The following is a 16,713-nucleotide window of genomic DNA, read 5'->3' on the forward strand; positions in this document are numbered from 1 at the left end:
TTCTGGTAGCACAGCCATGCTATTTGAAACCATTTTAAAATAGCTCCCTCTTTAATGCTAAGAGGTATGCTCTTGGATTCAACTCACGTGCTGTTCCCTATGCTGGCAACTCAGTGAAGACCTTACTCATGGGAGTAAGTACTGCCATAAATCTGGACATTCCAGCCAAAAGACTTATGTATTTTAGTGTCTGGCTAGCAGCAAGACACACAAAAAGTTGATATATTTACTTACTGAATAACTGATGCAATTAAATAACACGGAAAAGAAGCCTTAAAGGTAAAATGTCTGTGATGTTCATTCCTGCTTTGGGTGACTGGTTCTTGTTTTCAGCTGTAACAAGCTTTTATCTGGCAAAGGTCCTTTAAATAGCATGGATATGGAATCAGTTCAGAGTCAGGGAATATAAAACCCCAGGGAGGAAGGAAGAAAAAGCCTGGAATGAAGCAGAACCAACAACTTCATCAGAAAAAGGGTTTCTATAGTCAGATCTGACACTTGTCCTGAAGGAAAAAAAAATTACCAAACTAACCTAATTCCTAACAGAGTAACCTAAATCCTAACAGAGTCACTGGCGGTTATCAAGGCAGGGAAGTCATTCCTGGCGCACGGCTAATTCTGTATCTGGCTTTGCTTAGTACTCTGCACGTCATTTTATTTTGTTAGTTTTCTTCTTTGACCTTGTCCGTCTCGTTACAACAAAAGTTCACTTGGCAGTTGACGAGGAAAGGAAAACAAGACCAACTGTAAAGCTGAGTGACTAAGCAAGAAAATATATGCAAACCCATTCAAAGGTCTTGGAAAATCCAAACATGTTTTTACTCTGCTCACTGATCAGTTAAGCAAAAAAAAGGCTAAAAGAACCTGAAAGCTTTCACGCTCAACGTCCCCAAGTTTGAAAGTGCCAGAATTACCACAGGATATGCAGAAGAAAGCCTGGACTGGGATCAAAAAGGCAGTACAGAAGTCTCTGGCTGCAGAAGGACCAGGCTGACCAGAGGCTACTACTGAGCTGCACGTAGCTCACAAGCGGTTCCCATGGGACTCCGATGGCAGGGCTGGCACACAGACGCTGGCAAGTGTCGCCATTCCTGCACCAATGGAGGCCGGTATGGACAGGGGGCTGGAAACCACAGCAGCCATGCGATGACAGCAACATCGACCGTGGTGGCACAGAACAGGCTTGCATCGTTTCGGCCATGCCTGCCCCAGGACGGCAAATGTACAAGGCAGAGACACCTGGTAACTGGAGCTACTTCACCTAGCTCGGCTAAGTCTGCCCTTCAAACAAGCTGAAGCTTTCAGACAGACAGTAAAAACCAAAACCAAACAGTGTAATTACTGCTTCCTTCATGCCTGTAATTCACTAGTCATCCCCTTTTCATCACATGAATGACATCATTGTCAGAAATTACTACCCGAGGTCCTAGACTGAAACTGGCTCTGCAATCACATTAATGGGTCTCTGTGCAGATGCGGGAGCAGAGTTTAAATTAGCTTTCAAATTATTTTACCAAATAAGAAAGGCAATAATAATTAGGAACTGAAACACTTCAACAACAACTAATCACTAGCAAAAATATGAAAGTAAACATTTTATTCTACAGACTTGACAATTTTAGCAGGGAATTAGCATTCAATGTAGGGGACTGCAAATGAAATGCTATCTAAAACCAACAGCATGCTGAAACACATATGCTTTAAAGGCTTCACCTTAGCCTGTATGAACGAAGGTACATATGCAGCTGTACATATGTGGCTATACAAATAAGCTTGCAGGTCGTTCCTGTACATTTCAACAATACTCACAAGTTAAGCAAGGTCAAACTTTGGTTTTCACTCTTGACATATACAAAACATACTTAGCAAAACTCCTGCATCCCCGTGACAGAGAAGTTCAAACTCTCCCAAGAGTAACACCCCAAATATTAAGAGCACAGCTGTTGCGGTGGTGTTAAGAAACCTTTAGTGTCTTCCAGGCCCATGGGCAGGGGCCGTTAAGTTCTTTTTCTCTCCGCTAACGTCCGTTAGACCTCTGGTCCCTTTCTGGAGCCACAGCTGTTTCCCAGAAGACAGTACCACGAGAGCTCTGGCCACAAAGAGCGTGACCTGGGCACAGCCCACTTTCAGCCTTCTCCCAGTGCCCGGGCTTCAAGGCCACAGGTGAAATACATCCCTGCGCTGAGGGAAAGACATGGCCATGTTCAGAAGCCCAAAACAGGCCAGAGACTGGTATTATGCAAACCAGGGTGGCATAAAACCAAATCATTTTGTTACAATTCAGTATTGCCTGCACGCAGAAGCACAGCGTATCAGAGCGTCCGCCGCTCTCTCGGTGTTTTTAATGAGATTATGGTGGGGTAGCAGCTGCACCCATCATAAACCCATCTGCTCTTCAACCAAAAGTTACAGGACTTGCGTAGTATTTCAAGCTACCTTTGCTCCAAGGCTTTTAGGAGCCGCTGGTCACGGAAAGCGCTATACACGTATACATAAGATCACAGTGATCATTTCTCTGCTGAAAGCTTGTTACAGACACATTCGTGACCTAAATGGGATTGCTAAGAGCATCACCTAAGAGGCTAGTTGCATAGGAACCATAGCGAGCAGAGAATTCGGCTACTCTCAGGCCTCAGAGGAAGTACTTACTGATACAGCAAAATCACTTCTGCATACAGTGATGCATATACAAAAGCTTCAAGTTATACAAACAAATTCTCCCAGAGCACCCATTTTATGTCAGTCATACACCCATGTAATGTCATCACATATTGATGTTCCTCATCTAATTAAGTAGGTGCTTTCCCAATTGAAAAAAAAGACCCACACAAAATCACAGGATTATTTCACAGCGAGGCCATTTAAACTTCTACACTGTGAAAACTGTAGAAACTAATAGAGGCAAAGCGTATTTATTTTATCCGAAGGCTTTTATTTAGAACTTTGCATATAGATTTGTTCGTATCTGAATCTCAATTATATTCCATGGATTCTATATTCCTCGCAGAAAGCAAGTGTCTTTGCTATATATATTAAATTTTGTCTTCTCTTACAACTGTGCCCTGTAAGAGACAGCAGCGTTCTGCGTGTTTATTTGCTGTAACGGCAGAAGTAAGAATTACTTGTCAGGCACTAAGTCAACTACAAGTAAGCACGTATGCCTTTAAGCATCAAGCAAGTGTTCACAACAATTTCAAATTTGGTAAAAAAAAAAAAAAGAAATAATACTGACGGCTGCTTTTAGTTAAGATTGGTTAGTTTTTCCTAGCCCTCAATAAATAGAAAGCATAAGGCATGTGGGATCCAAATTCTTTAATGGAGCTGAAGCTAAAAAGCACCGCCTGCCGTGTACCCCGCGATTTCAACCGGGGCCTTTTTTCCTTCATCGGTTGCAAAAACTTCGCTTCCTCTAGACGAAGGCCAGCGGACTGGCCACAGCTGTCGGCTGCTCACGTACAGGGGCACACACACACACGCACAGAGGGAAGGAGGGAAGGAGGGGGAGCGTCCAGGCGAAGAGCCGAAGCCGCCCTGTGCGGGCCCGCCGGCGGGGCTACCGGAGAGGCCTGAGGCGGGCAGCCGCCGGGCCGGGGCTCCTCGGAGCGGCCGAGCCCCCCCCCCCGGCGAAGGCCCAGCGGGCCCGCTGCTGGCACAGCCAGGGCGGGGGGGGGGGTCCCCGCTTTCCCATCCCCGGCGAGCTCCTCGCTCGGCAGGCCGGCGGCAGCGGCCAGAGCGGCGGGGCGGCGACCACCACCGCCCCCACACACACACCCCCCCAACCCCCGGCCCCCGGCCGGGTCGGGTCGGGTCGGCGCTACTTGCAGAGCCCCTCCAGCCGCTCCAGGGTGCCCTTCATGTCGCGGATGCGCTTGGCCAGGGCGGGCACGGGCTGCATGGCGCGGTCCAGCTCCTCGCAGCGAGCCACCAGCGCGTACATGGCGCGGATGCTGAGGTCGGCCGCCTCGCCCAGGCTCTCCACCCCGTCGCGGTAGGTCTGGATGCAGCCCACGCTGAGGGCCGTCAGGGCCTGCAGCCCGCAGTGCACGTTGCGCAGCAGCTCGTCCACCTGCGCCGCCACCTGCCCGGCCAGGGCCACCACGTCCTGCAGCGCCCCGGGGTCGATGGCGGGGATGGAGCCGCCGCCCCCGCCCCCGCCGCCGCCGCCGCCCCCCGCCGCCGCCGCCGCCGGCGGCTCGCCCCGCGGGGCGCCGCTCAGCCGGATCCGCCGCTCCAGGTTGTTGGCTACGAACTGGGTGAGGCGCCCCTCGCGCAGCACCGTCCCCTCCAGCTCCAGGGCGCTCGCCAGCGTCGCCCGCCGCCCCTCCGGCAGCTGCCGCCCCGCCGCTGCCGCCGCCGCCGCCGCCCCGCCACCGCCGCCGGCGGCCAGGCTCAGCGCCTCCAGGCTCCGCTCGTCCCGCCTCCGCCCCGCCGCCTCACGGCCGGGTCCCTCCTCCTCCTCCTCCTCTTCCTCCGCCGCCGCCGCCACTGCCGGGGGCCCGGCGGCCGCCGCGGGCCGCAGCGCCGGGACCTCCATGGCGGGCGACGCGTGCGTGCGTGCGTGCGTGCCCGCCGGCGCTCCGCCGCCCAGCAGGGGGCGCGCCGCCGCCTGTTTACGTCTCCTTCGATTGGCTGCGGAGCGGGCGGGGGCGTGGCCGCCGCTGTTTGTGCGCCGCCCGATTGGCCGGCGGCTCTCGCAAGGAGAACCGCCCGTCCCGTCCGTTCGCTTCGCACTGCGGGCCCGTGACTCGGAGACGGGGGCGGGCCCGCTGCTCGCGTCCGCCCGCATTGGGCGGCCCGCGGGAGCGGGCGCGGCCTCAAGTGTTTGTGTCGCTTCCGATTGGCCGGGGCGGGGCCAGAGAGGCCACCGTTTCGCCGAGATTGGCGGCGCCAGGTGAAGGGGCGTGCCGGCCGCGCCATCCTCGCACGGCGATTGGCGCGGGGGCGGAAGGGGGCGTGCCCCGCTCGGGTAACAACACCGGGGTGCCGCTGGCTGCTCCTTTCACTCCCCCGCCATGTTCTCCTAGCAGCGGATCCGATTGCGCCACCATCTCAGCCCACAAAGCCCGGGCAGACACTCGCCAGCGACCCGACCCGCTCACCCCCGCCTGGGCTCGACCCCTCTCCCCGCTACAGCTCTGGGTACCCACGTCCCACCATGGTCACCACCACGGCGCCGCCGCCCTTCCTGGCTCGGATCTCGGCAGGCACCGAAGACCCCCGGCGGCTGCCCTCCGCTCTTCTCCAGCGCCTCCGGCGAGGGGACAGCAACTGTGAGAACCAGCCCAGCTGCTGCACGGCGGGCCCGGGGGGCAGCGCGCGGCCCGCGGTGAAGAGAGTCCGGCGGAAGAAGGGAAAGATCCGGCCCAGCGCCGCCGGGCTCCTGCCCAGCCGCTACCAGCAGTACCAACAGCATCGCGCCGGCCTGGGGAGAAGGACCCCGCTGGGAACGCACGGCCCGGGCGAACTTCGCGCTCACCCCGCGCCGACGGCCTCAGCCGCCCCCGGCATGGTAACGACCCCCCCGGAGGAGCCCCCCGCGCCCGTCCCCTCGAGACCCGCGCCCGGCAAACCCCTCAGGAAGGAGGTAAAGAGGGGGCTCCGCCACTTCTGCTCACTTTTTGCCCCCCCCCCCCCCCCCCCCCCCAAATCCCCTTCTCCCGCGCTCCGGGAGCCGCCAAGCCGATGCCCCCCCCTTCCCTCCGCGGGAGGGGGGCAGCGAGCGGCTCGCCCCCTCCCTTCGCCTCCTGCGTGCCTGTGGACGGGCGGGGGGGTGTGGGGGGGGAGAGTTTCCGTTACGCCGGCTCGGACGGGGCGGGGCGGAGGGGGGGGTGGGCGTAGAAAGAGAGAAACCGCGGGCGGCGATTGGCTGCTCGGCGCCACCAATGGGCGCCCGCCGCTGCGCCCAGCAACAGCCGGATTTAGCCTGCTGGCCGCCGGCCAGCCGTCCCTGCGCGCGCAGGCGGGACGTGCCGGGGGCGCAGCGCCCCATGGCGGCGGCGGCGGCGGCTGTGGAGGCGGTGAGCCCCCCGCCGGCCGAGAGGGCTGTGCTGCCCGCCCTGCGGCTGGCGGGCGCCGGCAGCGAGCGCGTACCTGGTCACGGAGGAGTTGAGGAAGACGTGGGATAGCTAGGAGGGGGTCGGATCGGATCGGGTCGGGGCGTTAGGCTGCGTGAGGCGGCCCCCAGCGGCTCGGTGCGGTGCTTCGGGAGCCCGGCGGAGGGGCGGCGAGGGAACGGGTGTTGAGGCCGGCGAGCGGACGCCCCGGCGGCGGTTCCGTGCCTGTGCGCTGCCGGAGGCAACTTGAGGAGAGGGGTCGTGTGTTGACGTGGATTCTTTGTCTCTGCAGTTCTTAAAGAACAAGATGGGAAAAACTGAGAAGGCTGCCATCCCCTACGGCCAGCCTGTTCACGGTTTACACCTGTGTGAACAACCAAAGATCAACAGACAGAAGAGTAAATGTAACATGCCGCTGACAAAGATCACCTCGGCAAAAAAGGTAGAGAACTTTTGGCAAGATTCCGTATCGCCAGAGGTAACTCAGAAGCAGGAGAAAAAGCCACTTAAAAACACAGAGAACTTCAGAAATGCCAAGTCCAAGAAACCTGTCACCCTAACTCAAGCGAGCCAAAAAGAAAATTACGCTGGGGCAAAATTTAGCGACCCACCATCTCCTAGCGTCCTTCCGAAGCCTCCCAGCCACTGGGTAGGCGGCACAGCTGAACCGTCTGACCAAAACAGGGAGTTGATGGCAGTCCATTTGAAAACTCTCCTAAAAGTTCAAGCGTAGTTTCCAAGATCTCCCGAGTAATTGGCAAAGAAAACTCCATCCAGGAAACTTAAACATGCCTTGTTGCAACAAAAATAGCAAAAGACTGTCAAGTCTTATAATCTCATTAAAAAATCCTTGTATTATATTTTTTATGGTTGTGTAAATAGTGTACATCATGTATTATGTGTATATTCTTGTTCATACTTTGAGAGGTACATTTTAGTTTTGTTATGAAAGGATGTATTTTGCACTGCCTGAATGGTAGATGTCTTGTATATAAAATACGGACAATTTTAAGTGTGTGCTTGACACATGAAGACTTGACTTCATTTGCACAAGGTAATGAAAATTTTGGAAGGAGAGTACAGCTTTCTGATTTTAAGGTTCCAGATCAAATGTGAATGTTTTATTCATGCACTACTGACAATAGTTTTACATTCTGTGTCCCAATCGATTATAAACATGGAATTTTCATACAAATGTGAAGTTTTGCTCTCTGCTCTGGAAACAGTATCTGGAATTCCTGTTCATCTGTTTGTTTTTTAAAATTAACTGGAATTTGAGTAAAATTCCAACCCATCAATTTGAGCACTGCTAATTTCTTTAAAGAAAAAATAAAAATTTAAAAAAAAAATAAAAAAAATAAAAAAAAAAAAGAAAAGAGCAGAGCTTTCTGCCAAAAATCCAATTGGTCACTGAAAAATTAAATAAAACAATTTGGCCTCCCCTTAATAATGTCTCTGTTTTTTCTTTTGTGTGTGTGTGTGTGTGTCAAGTATGTGAACTTTTTTCGTACATCAGTAGGAATATTTTGTCCTTCTCAGCCTTTAACTATCCAAATACTTAAGAGATTCCATCGCTCATTAAGAAATCCTTGTCTTTCCTTTATCCTTCCATTTCTGGAAAATTCAGATTTCAAGGAAGTTGGGCAATTACACACTCATTCATGCTGCAATGCTCATTAACTATTTTCATAGTAAGTGGTTATTAAACTAGCTGATACTGAAAAGTAGCAGCAGCAGAAAGGTATCGGTGGGGAAGTTAAACTTCATATTTTTTACCAGATTGGTCTCTTGCTGAGAGCTATGCTGGAAATGGTATTCTTCTGATCCAGAATTCTTAAGGTATTATAGATTAGCCTCAGAGGTATGTTGAGGAGATAACAGATTCGCAGTTACTTTGCTAATCTAGTATTAAGATTAATAAAGTGGGGAATAGTGTGAAATTTACATAAGATAGAGAAGCATTTATAAGTTTTTGGATCCACTGGAAAAAAACCCAAACCAATTATCTGGGCACTAGTGTCCTAGGAAGGATACATAGGAATTTGTACCATGTGCACTACCGCTTCTGATAGCGTCACTTTGTTCCTGTGTGGCAATTGGCAGTACCCATTAACATAGCCCTGAACTGAGATTGGTCAAAAACTTAAGGGAGAATTTCTTTGCTTTGTTTATAGGAGTTAGTTATATAGTTGCAAAATTTTTCATTATAATGCTACTAGGATATTTAACTATGTATGTTCTAACGAAGAGTTAACACAAAATTTTTGGTCCACCCCAAAGACTTGCAGGTTCGCTGCCTTGCAAGATAGACTTGGATTGCTTGATTAATGATGGGACATGCTCAAGGTAACGTATGGCTTCAGCAGCCCGGTTTGCTGCCTAATCTAAATATTCAGTGTGTCCTAGCTGGCCTTCTAAAAATGAACAAAAATCCTCGGTTTTTTAATTTTTTAATAAATGGTATTGGGGCAAAGAAAAATTCTAGTGGAATCTCACTAAGGATGACTCAATTAGACTGTAAGTCCCCATTTGCTATATTTGGTATATGCTATATTGACCTGATGTTGTGCTTTTTCTTTTTTTCCCCTTCCTTTTTTCTTTTGCCTGAATGTCATCAAGTGCAAAGGAAAATGCCTTTAGCTGTTCCCCATAGCTTTAGGCAACGGTTAATTTTGTCAGCTGAACTTGTGATTGTCTTGAATCTTGATTAACTAGCTTGACAAGAGCTAGTTTCCATCAGCCATGCAGGTTGGCATTATTTAAAAGGAGGTATCCTTTTTTTCCCTGATTGTTATCTGTTACCATCACCTTCTTTCCTTCCCTGCTCCCTGGAGCTGACATCACATTACGTAGTTTGAATGCTAAATCTGATCCTACATAAAATTTGCCAAGGTAACATACCTCTTTGTTTCTACCCTGATTTGCTGACACATCCCTGGGGATTACAAAATCCATTAAGTGTTAAGTGCCAATAGTCCTTGGCTCCTCAGCCAGTTCTTTTAAAGCTGTTGAGACTTGTGAAGTCTTGAAAATTTAAAACTTTTGATACCTCCTTGGACCATAAAGGTTTTCAGGGCAAGATAGTGTTTCATCTGGTCTTTCCAAACAGCACAGGAAAAACCTTAATTTAGCTTCTGGCAGAAGTGTTGCGACACTTCATGTTTCTGTCTTGTTAAGATCTTTGGGTTGAGTCCCTTCCTGGCTAATGGATTTGAAAACTTGGCGTACGTGCAGTATATACTTCAGCAAGATCGCCTGAAAAATCGGCATCGTCATCTCTTAGGACTGTATTCTGCACTTAATTTGCCATTTTCCCACTTTTTTCCTTTATCTTTCTACTGTATTTTCTTACAGGGATTTTTCACTTTCAGCATTTCCTTCACTTTGACAGATTTCTCATCTCAGTTCCCTGAAGGCGAGGCATTGTTTTACATGAACGTACTATTGTTTTAGAGCCAGTAAATGAAAGATAAACATTAATGTCATGTTTGGAGGACTTCTTTGCCATGTAATATAAAGTCCTTTGAAATGAACAGCCTTTAAGGAAGAAAATGAACAAACTTAGTGGATGTGTTATCATCAGCTGGTCATGTGTCTGCTATACAGGAATTAAATGAATTGCTTATTAAATCTTCAGAGTAAGGAAACTGATCATACTGCATTTTGGTTAGATAATGAAAATCTCTTGAACAGAAAATCTTAATGCAATACTGTGCAGAGCTGCAGGGGAATCAACTGCGAGTTAACTATCAGCTTACTTTTAAATAGTTAAATGTTATGTGATGATGGTCCCGAAAAATCAGCTTTCATGGAGCGCAGAAGTATCTGCTGTTGAAGTATCTGTTGTTGGGTTTTCATGCGTGGCTAAGTTTCAGCCCATTAGACAGCTTCATTAACAATGGCTGGCTTGGTGCTCTACTGAAGCTGAAATGCTTCTGGGTCCTAATGCAACAGGAGCTAGAAATCCCGTGTGCATTTGAACTCCGTTACACCAGTATCTCTTCAGAGAAGCTGCTAAATTTTTAAGTAGTCTGTATATGAGGCTGTAACTTTTTCCATAAATTGAATTTTATTTCAGCTGATCAATATTTTATCCAAGTAGTGTCATTTTAAGCAGTTCTTGTAACTATTTTCAGAGGGTATCTTTTAAGCTTTTGCATTATAAAGCATTTGATAGCTGCTGCACTTAAGGATTTTTTTTCTGCTTTACCCAGTTTTGAGATCAAATACAAAGGCTGTAAATTATATGAAGCCTGATATAGATTGGTTTCATTGTAATTTTGGAAGTAAGTTTACCTTTATTTCTGCATAGAAAGTCTTGACACTTCCATTATGCAGTTAAACACATTCCTTATTTTCTTCCACAACCACTTGTACTCTTTGAATTTTGATTTCACAATGCATTCTTTAATTTTATTTTTTTCATACTATATGCCTGACTGAACTAGGTAAGGGGAATTATTTTCTGCTGTAATTTCTAAGAATGTTTTATGTTATGAATAGGTAAGTTCTTACCCTACAGGGGCTAGGAGGTAAGCGAGTAAGAGATAACAGATTGTAAAATCTTAACATTTACTGTGAAAAACTGATGCTACCTTGTTGAACAGGAACAAGAGTGTTAAATATTTGTGATAGCAGGAAATGTTTAGTTGCTGATTAAATGGAAAAGATTCATGAAGGGAACACCCATCAATTAAGGAGAAATACATTATCCAGTAAAAGGACCTAACTACTGAAGTTGAGCAACAGAATGTTACCAGCAATGTGGAGGCTGTGAACCTTTTGTTTTGCATTGAGGGTGTAGAAGACCGGTATCGGAGCTAAGATGGAAGGTCAAGAATGCAGCTGAATTTGAAAAAAAACCCCTCAGGAATTAATTTGGACAGCAAACAGGTCCTAGCAGAGGTACCTCTTCCTCTGTGTTGAAGTCAGCATTCCTCTCTTAACTTTTTTTCCATGAGGTGATAAAATCTCATTTTTTCAACTCCCAGAAAATAGGCCTTTAGATTTTACAAAGCCCTCGCTGCTGGAAGCGCTGCATGGGTACTTTTGTTTAACATTAGTCCAGTGACATTACTACAAGTTACACTTATTGAGGCTTGCGTGTGGCAGATGCGGTCATTTAGTCCAAGTGGTTCATAAACCCTTGTCTTCAGCTTGAGAATTACACTGGTTATGGGTACTTACACTGTAGGTTGCCACTGGTGAGCAAACTGGTGTGATTTCTGTAGTTTATACCTGAAAGAGGAAGTATTTGCGGATCAAGGACTGTTCTTGTATTTATAGGACTTCTTGCTAACTCTTTAGTTGTAGTTCAGTATATGGCTGTATATATTTCAAGAAGTGGTGTAACCATCATTGCTGTTTTGCCATTCTTAAGGTCATGAAGCATGAAGTTTTGAGGACATACTATTTCTACGGAAGATGTCATTTACTCCTTTAATGGAGCAGTGTGCTTTCATCAGGTAGGTCTATGAAGAACCTTAATTTGCAAATGTCCTTGTAAGTGGTGATGGCAGTGGCCATCAAAATACAATTTACTTTGGTTTTTATTCCCTGAAACAAGACCTAGAGCTACATTCAGTAAAGGTCTTAGCATATAGAGTCAGGCCTTTCTCCTGTTTTCTTTCCTCACCTGAATCTTGTGTTCTTCACTGCCTGGTGACATAGCTGCACAAGAAAGAATAAGGTGTGCCCTTACTTAATATATAGCTTGAGATCTGTAATTTGCCTATATATATATATATAGCATGAAGCTTTTGTAAGTTGCATTCCTAGCATCAGAATATTCAGAAATTGCATGTTGTCATATTTAGAATATTGATAGGTCATTGTAGGAATTAATGGAGTAGTAAATTGATAGACCTTGTGCAAATTTTAGACACTACTTTTATGCAAGCACTAAAGAAAGTGCTGATACATTTTTGTGCCCTGTACTAGGAGTGATAAGGAAAAAATAATTGATGAGAGAGGTAGAAAAAAAAACCTGAAAATCAAGGTCAGCTAAGACATAAGAAGCAACATAGACCTTGCCACTGAATCATGTGGGAAGGAGAGATAGTGCAGGAAACAACTATCTCCCAAAGTCTCTGATGTTGCTGCAAATTTAGGGAATTTTAGTGACTAGATGAAATGCAATTTGCTACCAATTCTTGACTGGGACCATCTAGAGAAAGACAATAGGAGCTGGCAAGTCTTGTAACTGACTTTTTCTCTGTCTGATCAGTACCTATTAATTACTAGAAATTGCCCTTTGGCACAGCATTCTTAATGGCTAACACTACTTTAGGTGTCACAAAATGCTGGACAAGTGCCTACCGCTTTCAGGTTTCCACAGGTTTTTCGAAGTGGTCGGATAAAGTATGTACGTGCATGGTAGCAGCCTTCATGTTTTACAGCTGGAAGAACAGGCACACAGAAGCGAACTAGCAGGTTGTTCACTAACCCAGGGAGAGAACCACAGTTTCTGGAGCTCCAGCCAGGTTTTTCCTTTGCTAGAACACATGGCTGCTGTGTGATCTGCAAGTCTTCCTCATCCCACTGTGTAGTATGTAAAACGCAAAGAATATAATGTTCTGCTTTGAAGTGTTTGGCATTTGTGGTCATTGATAGGGCTGGGGAGATAAATCAGGCTGCATTTACATTTTGTGTTGTGTACGGTTTTATTACACAATAGCTGTAGTAACTTGCACACGAGATATGACTATTATACTTTTCTCCACCCCTGCTTTTGACCCTTTGATACAATACATAATTATACACACCACTGTCATTTTCAGCTCATCCTCTCTGTCCTCTACCCACAGCCAGCAGCGGGAAGGCTGATGATAAGTCAAAAGTTTCTGCTTGTCGGCTGCTGCTCTCCACTGCTGTGCAAATGTGCTGCAGCCAGCAGCTGGCTGAGGGCCACAGGCGTCCACAGTATCCTCATAGGTTCTGGAGTTTACATTTGCTTTATCTTTAGGCTGTCCTTAGATCCTGGAAGATGGAAAGAGGCCCAGTCTTTCCCAAGAGAGAGGATCTTCCTACAGGAGGACAGAAGGAGAAGTTTATGAGTGACCCAGTCTCTCTCTACCACCAGTCAGTCCTTAAGACCTCAAGCCCTCCCATCACCTGCCCCGACTATCTGTTTTCTTTACTTTTCACTGCAGCTGCAAGTTTCTCTTTTCTTGTATTTCCCCCTAAATGCATTTCATCATTCTCAGTTTCCCTCAGTTCCCTGCAAATGTTCATACATACAATTTTGTTCACCTGAAAAATTAATTTGAGTATGCCACATTTATGTGCGGTGTTCAGGGTACATTTCCTCCAAGATAGAATCTATTTTTTTCTAAAGGACAGCTAGATGTTTACAAGATGCAATAATTCTCTTGAGATTTCTTCTGTCAACATGGTACGAATTGACCTGGCAAGCACATAGCACAAGCTTCAATAACCATAACATACCCCACTCGATATCCTGGAGGACTAAAAACGACTCTGATAAGCTGGTCTGCACAGATACCACGGAATTCATCTGCCAAACAGAACTCAAAAAACCCAAACAATTAAGAGTTGAAGGATTGTTTCCTCAGAGGTCAGGAAGGCTGAGAGGTCTGACCTGGGCTGGTTGCTGCCAGGAGGACGTGCCAGGAAGATAAAAAAACGCAGTCTGCAGCTCTGAGACTCATGAACCGAGGCTCTTTATCTAATTTGCCAGGCCAGGTCTACTGTTCGAGAGCCTGACACAAGTGCAGCCTGCTTGCTGCGTGCTTCCAAAAGTCCTCAGCCTCCTGCTTGCAGGACGGTGCCTTTCTGCATGTTCAGTGATAGTTCAGTGGTTAGCTGTACGTTTCCGACCTCCTTGTGTCCTAGGCGATTTAAGGTAAGAGTTTACACCACTCCTTTGAGAGGATCTTACAGTTTATATTCCTTTTTTAATTCATTACCACGTACCCGATCGGTTCAGTACCTACAAGGTCTGCTTTCCCTCAGGTACCATGGCAGAGTTAGTAAGTGCCTTCCCCAAAGCACTGAGTCATATATTTTAGGACAGAAAGAAAAAAAGTATTATACGGGCCACATATGCACTAAGCATACTGTTTATGATCTTCAACATCTACAGATCCCAAAGCCTGCAAGGTCTGTTCACATCTGCAGGGTGATGCTCTGTACCATTTGTATCAATTTCCTTTCTTCATTTCCCAGTCTCCTTCACCAATTTAATGGTAAGGGACTTGCCTTTTCAGGGAAAGGTTCCCTAAGTTTACTTACCCGCATGGCAGTTTAGTTAATTACCCGTCCACCTTCCCACAAAGTAGATCACAGGTAAGATTCTGTTTGCTTTAATATTTATCTACATCTTCTGTCATATGTTGGTAAAAAAATCTTTTAGTCCCCGAGACAGCTATCATAACCGACTTCCAAGGGGAAAGGTTCAGACCTGTTCAAGACAGACCCCACTATATATGCAGAGCAGGGGAGATGGATGCATCTAAAAGCCAGATACAGGTGAGAGAAAGGTGTCAGCCCACTTACTCTCCATACCCCGGGCCCTAAAATTGCTGCTGCCAGTGCCCCCATCCCTTTGTTATATTCCTCCTGACCTGCGTCACCTATTTCTTTGGCCTTCCCCCCCAGTCCCCATCCATAGTCCTCATTTATGGCAAATTATAGCCCTTCCTCCCTCACTGAAATAAATCGTTCTCTCATAATACCTTACTATTCTGCTGCTTTTCTACCACATGTCTATCTACATGCATTTGATCGATTTCAAAATTATTTCCAATGTCCTCTGAGCTCTTGTGCTGAAACTACATTTTCTCTGCAGAAATGAAAACAAATATGCCAAAGGCTTTAACATGGAACCTGTAGAGTTTTCTCCCATTTTGGCAAAGGGTAGAATTTCAAATTTATGGTAAAAGAAATTAAATTCAACAGCAGCCATGAGTGCTTGCTGCATGTAAGTTAACTTGCCATAAAGAGAAAATGGCAACACAGGTGACATTACTTTGTCCACACAGGTAACTGTGATCAACTAACTATGCCTGTGCAGAAATAAACTCCTATTTTCAAGACTTTTCATTTTTCACTCTTTATTTTTCAGTAATGAATTTTAATTTCTTTTATTTTTCTTTATTTTTCTGACTGCCATGCTGTTTAGGATAAATGTTGAAGCTCTGGAAAGCCATAACCGGGTACACAAAAATGACCGAGTAGCATTGATATTTCTGCCTTTAGGAAGTGTTGGGGTGAAGGGAGGGGTCAGGCGAGAATCCCCACTTCTGGTGACCCCCCATCTGGATCACACAGTCACCACCCTCTGTAATTCTGTGAAACGTGCCGGATTTGATGGCAATGTCAGCATATTTCAGGCCATTCAGAAGAAACAAAAAGGGGTTTTCCTTTCACTGCCCCAGAAGTAGCACCCTGTGAGAGGCCAGCCTCCCCATCTAAATATCCCTGAAATGAAACAGAAACTTCCGTACAGGCAAAGACAGCCTGTTTTCATTCCTTCCCCCTGTGGCAACACTGAAGAGTTAACCTGTATTGCTGTTGTAACTGATTACTTGCACTCTTCCAAACTGTCGCATTTTTATATCATTTTTAACACAAACGTGCCCTACTTTTCAAATACTGTAGGGACACAGTGTGGAGATGGGGGCGGGGGTAAAAGTAATCTTGATCCAGTCTTGCAGTCTGGATCCAAATGCCAGCTTAGTCACAATTTTCTTAGGAAGGGCTTTGCTTACTTTCATCATCACTGAGGTGGTTACGTGGGCTGAGGCCGAAGGACGGTGAAGGACGGTGCTTTCCCTCGGGGCAGGCATAAGGCAGCGAAGAAGGTGAAGGAGCAGAAAGCTGGTACGTGGTGACCGAAGGAAGGAAGGAAGGAAGGAGCTCTTTGCTCACTTAGAAGCCTTTCTCCATATTGTCTTCCTCAGTTATAGCTGGCCCCCCCGATCTCACCTTTTAAGGACCTCTAGCAAGTCTCCACCCTTCCTTAGTTTCCTACTCCCAGGTCCCTTTCTTGCCAGAAATGCAAGGAATGTGTTTCACCCACCCACTAGTAACCGGAGCACACTCCGTAACTTTTTGGTGCACGTCCAGGGAGCGTTGACACCACATAGACAAAGAAATGGTGAGGAAAGAAAAGAATTAAAAAAGTTAAAAACCTACGCTACCGCTAATATAAAAGATGAAACGCATTATGTGCGTGTGCGGTACAGCAGAAGGCTGGTACGTTGCTTTAACAGGTGGAGTTACTGTGGCAGGTGTCCTTAAAGCGTAGGCATACGGCTTTAAGCAGGCACCTGCACAGAGCTGAAAAGTAAAGGTCGGAGTAAGGGAGTAGTAGGGGATGTCCAGAGCCAAGGCCTCGTAGGGAACAGGCCGAGTTCCCTCTAGTGGCTTGCTCTGGCATTTCGCAGGGGGGGCCCGACAGGTCCCCTTTGGGGAGCAGCACCCATCACTCCGCACTGCAGCCTTGCCCAGAACCCATGCTTGTGCTAGGTAGCTGGAGGGTGTAATCTTCGAGTAATTCCTGGTGAGGGCCTAACTGCACGTGAATTTGAAGTGAGTTACATAAACAGATTAAATCAATCCTTCCCTGTGTTTATTTTTCATTAGTTCGCACGCAGACGCAACCACTCTTAAAAATTCCCCATCTGCTTTACTCTGC

General features: G+C 47.1%; 2 protein-coding genes across 2 annotated transcripts; one reads left to right on the top strand and one right to left on the bottom strand.

Moving 5' to 3' along the window:
• Positions 1-280: 280 nt before the first annotated feature.
• On the bottom strand, positions 281-5,048 carry BORCS6 (BLOC-1 related complex subunit 6). The gene is given in 2 exon segments (XM_049818358.1): positions 281-4,984; positions 4,986-5,048. Coding segments are annotated over 2 exon segments (1,233 nt in total). The 3' UTR covers positions 281-3,814.
• PNRC1 (proline rich nuclear receptor coactivator 1) lies at positions 5,006-15,107 on the top strand. Its single transcript, XM_049818362.1, has 4 exons — positions 5,006-5,584; positions 6,346-8,399; positions 11,434-11,518; positions 13,018-15,107. The coding sequence occupies exons 1-2, from the start codon at positions 5,156-5,158 to the stop codon at positions 6,784-6,786; spliced, it is 870 nt and encodes a 289-aa protein (XP_049674319.1). The 5' UTR covers positions 5,006-5,155; the 3' UTR covers positions 6,787-8,399; positions 11,434-11,518; positions 13,018-15,107.
• Positions 15,108-16,713: the final 1,606 nt, after the last annotated feature.

Source organism: Accipiter gentilis, chromosome 15 (genome assembly GCF_929443795.1).
Source record: "Accipiter gentilis chromosome 15, bAccGen1.1, whole genome shotgun sequence".
Taxonomy (NCBI): Eukaryota; Metazoa; Chordata; class Aves; order Accipitriformes; family Accipitridae; genus Astur; species Astur gentilis.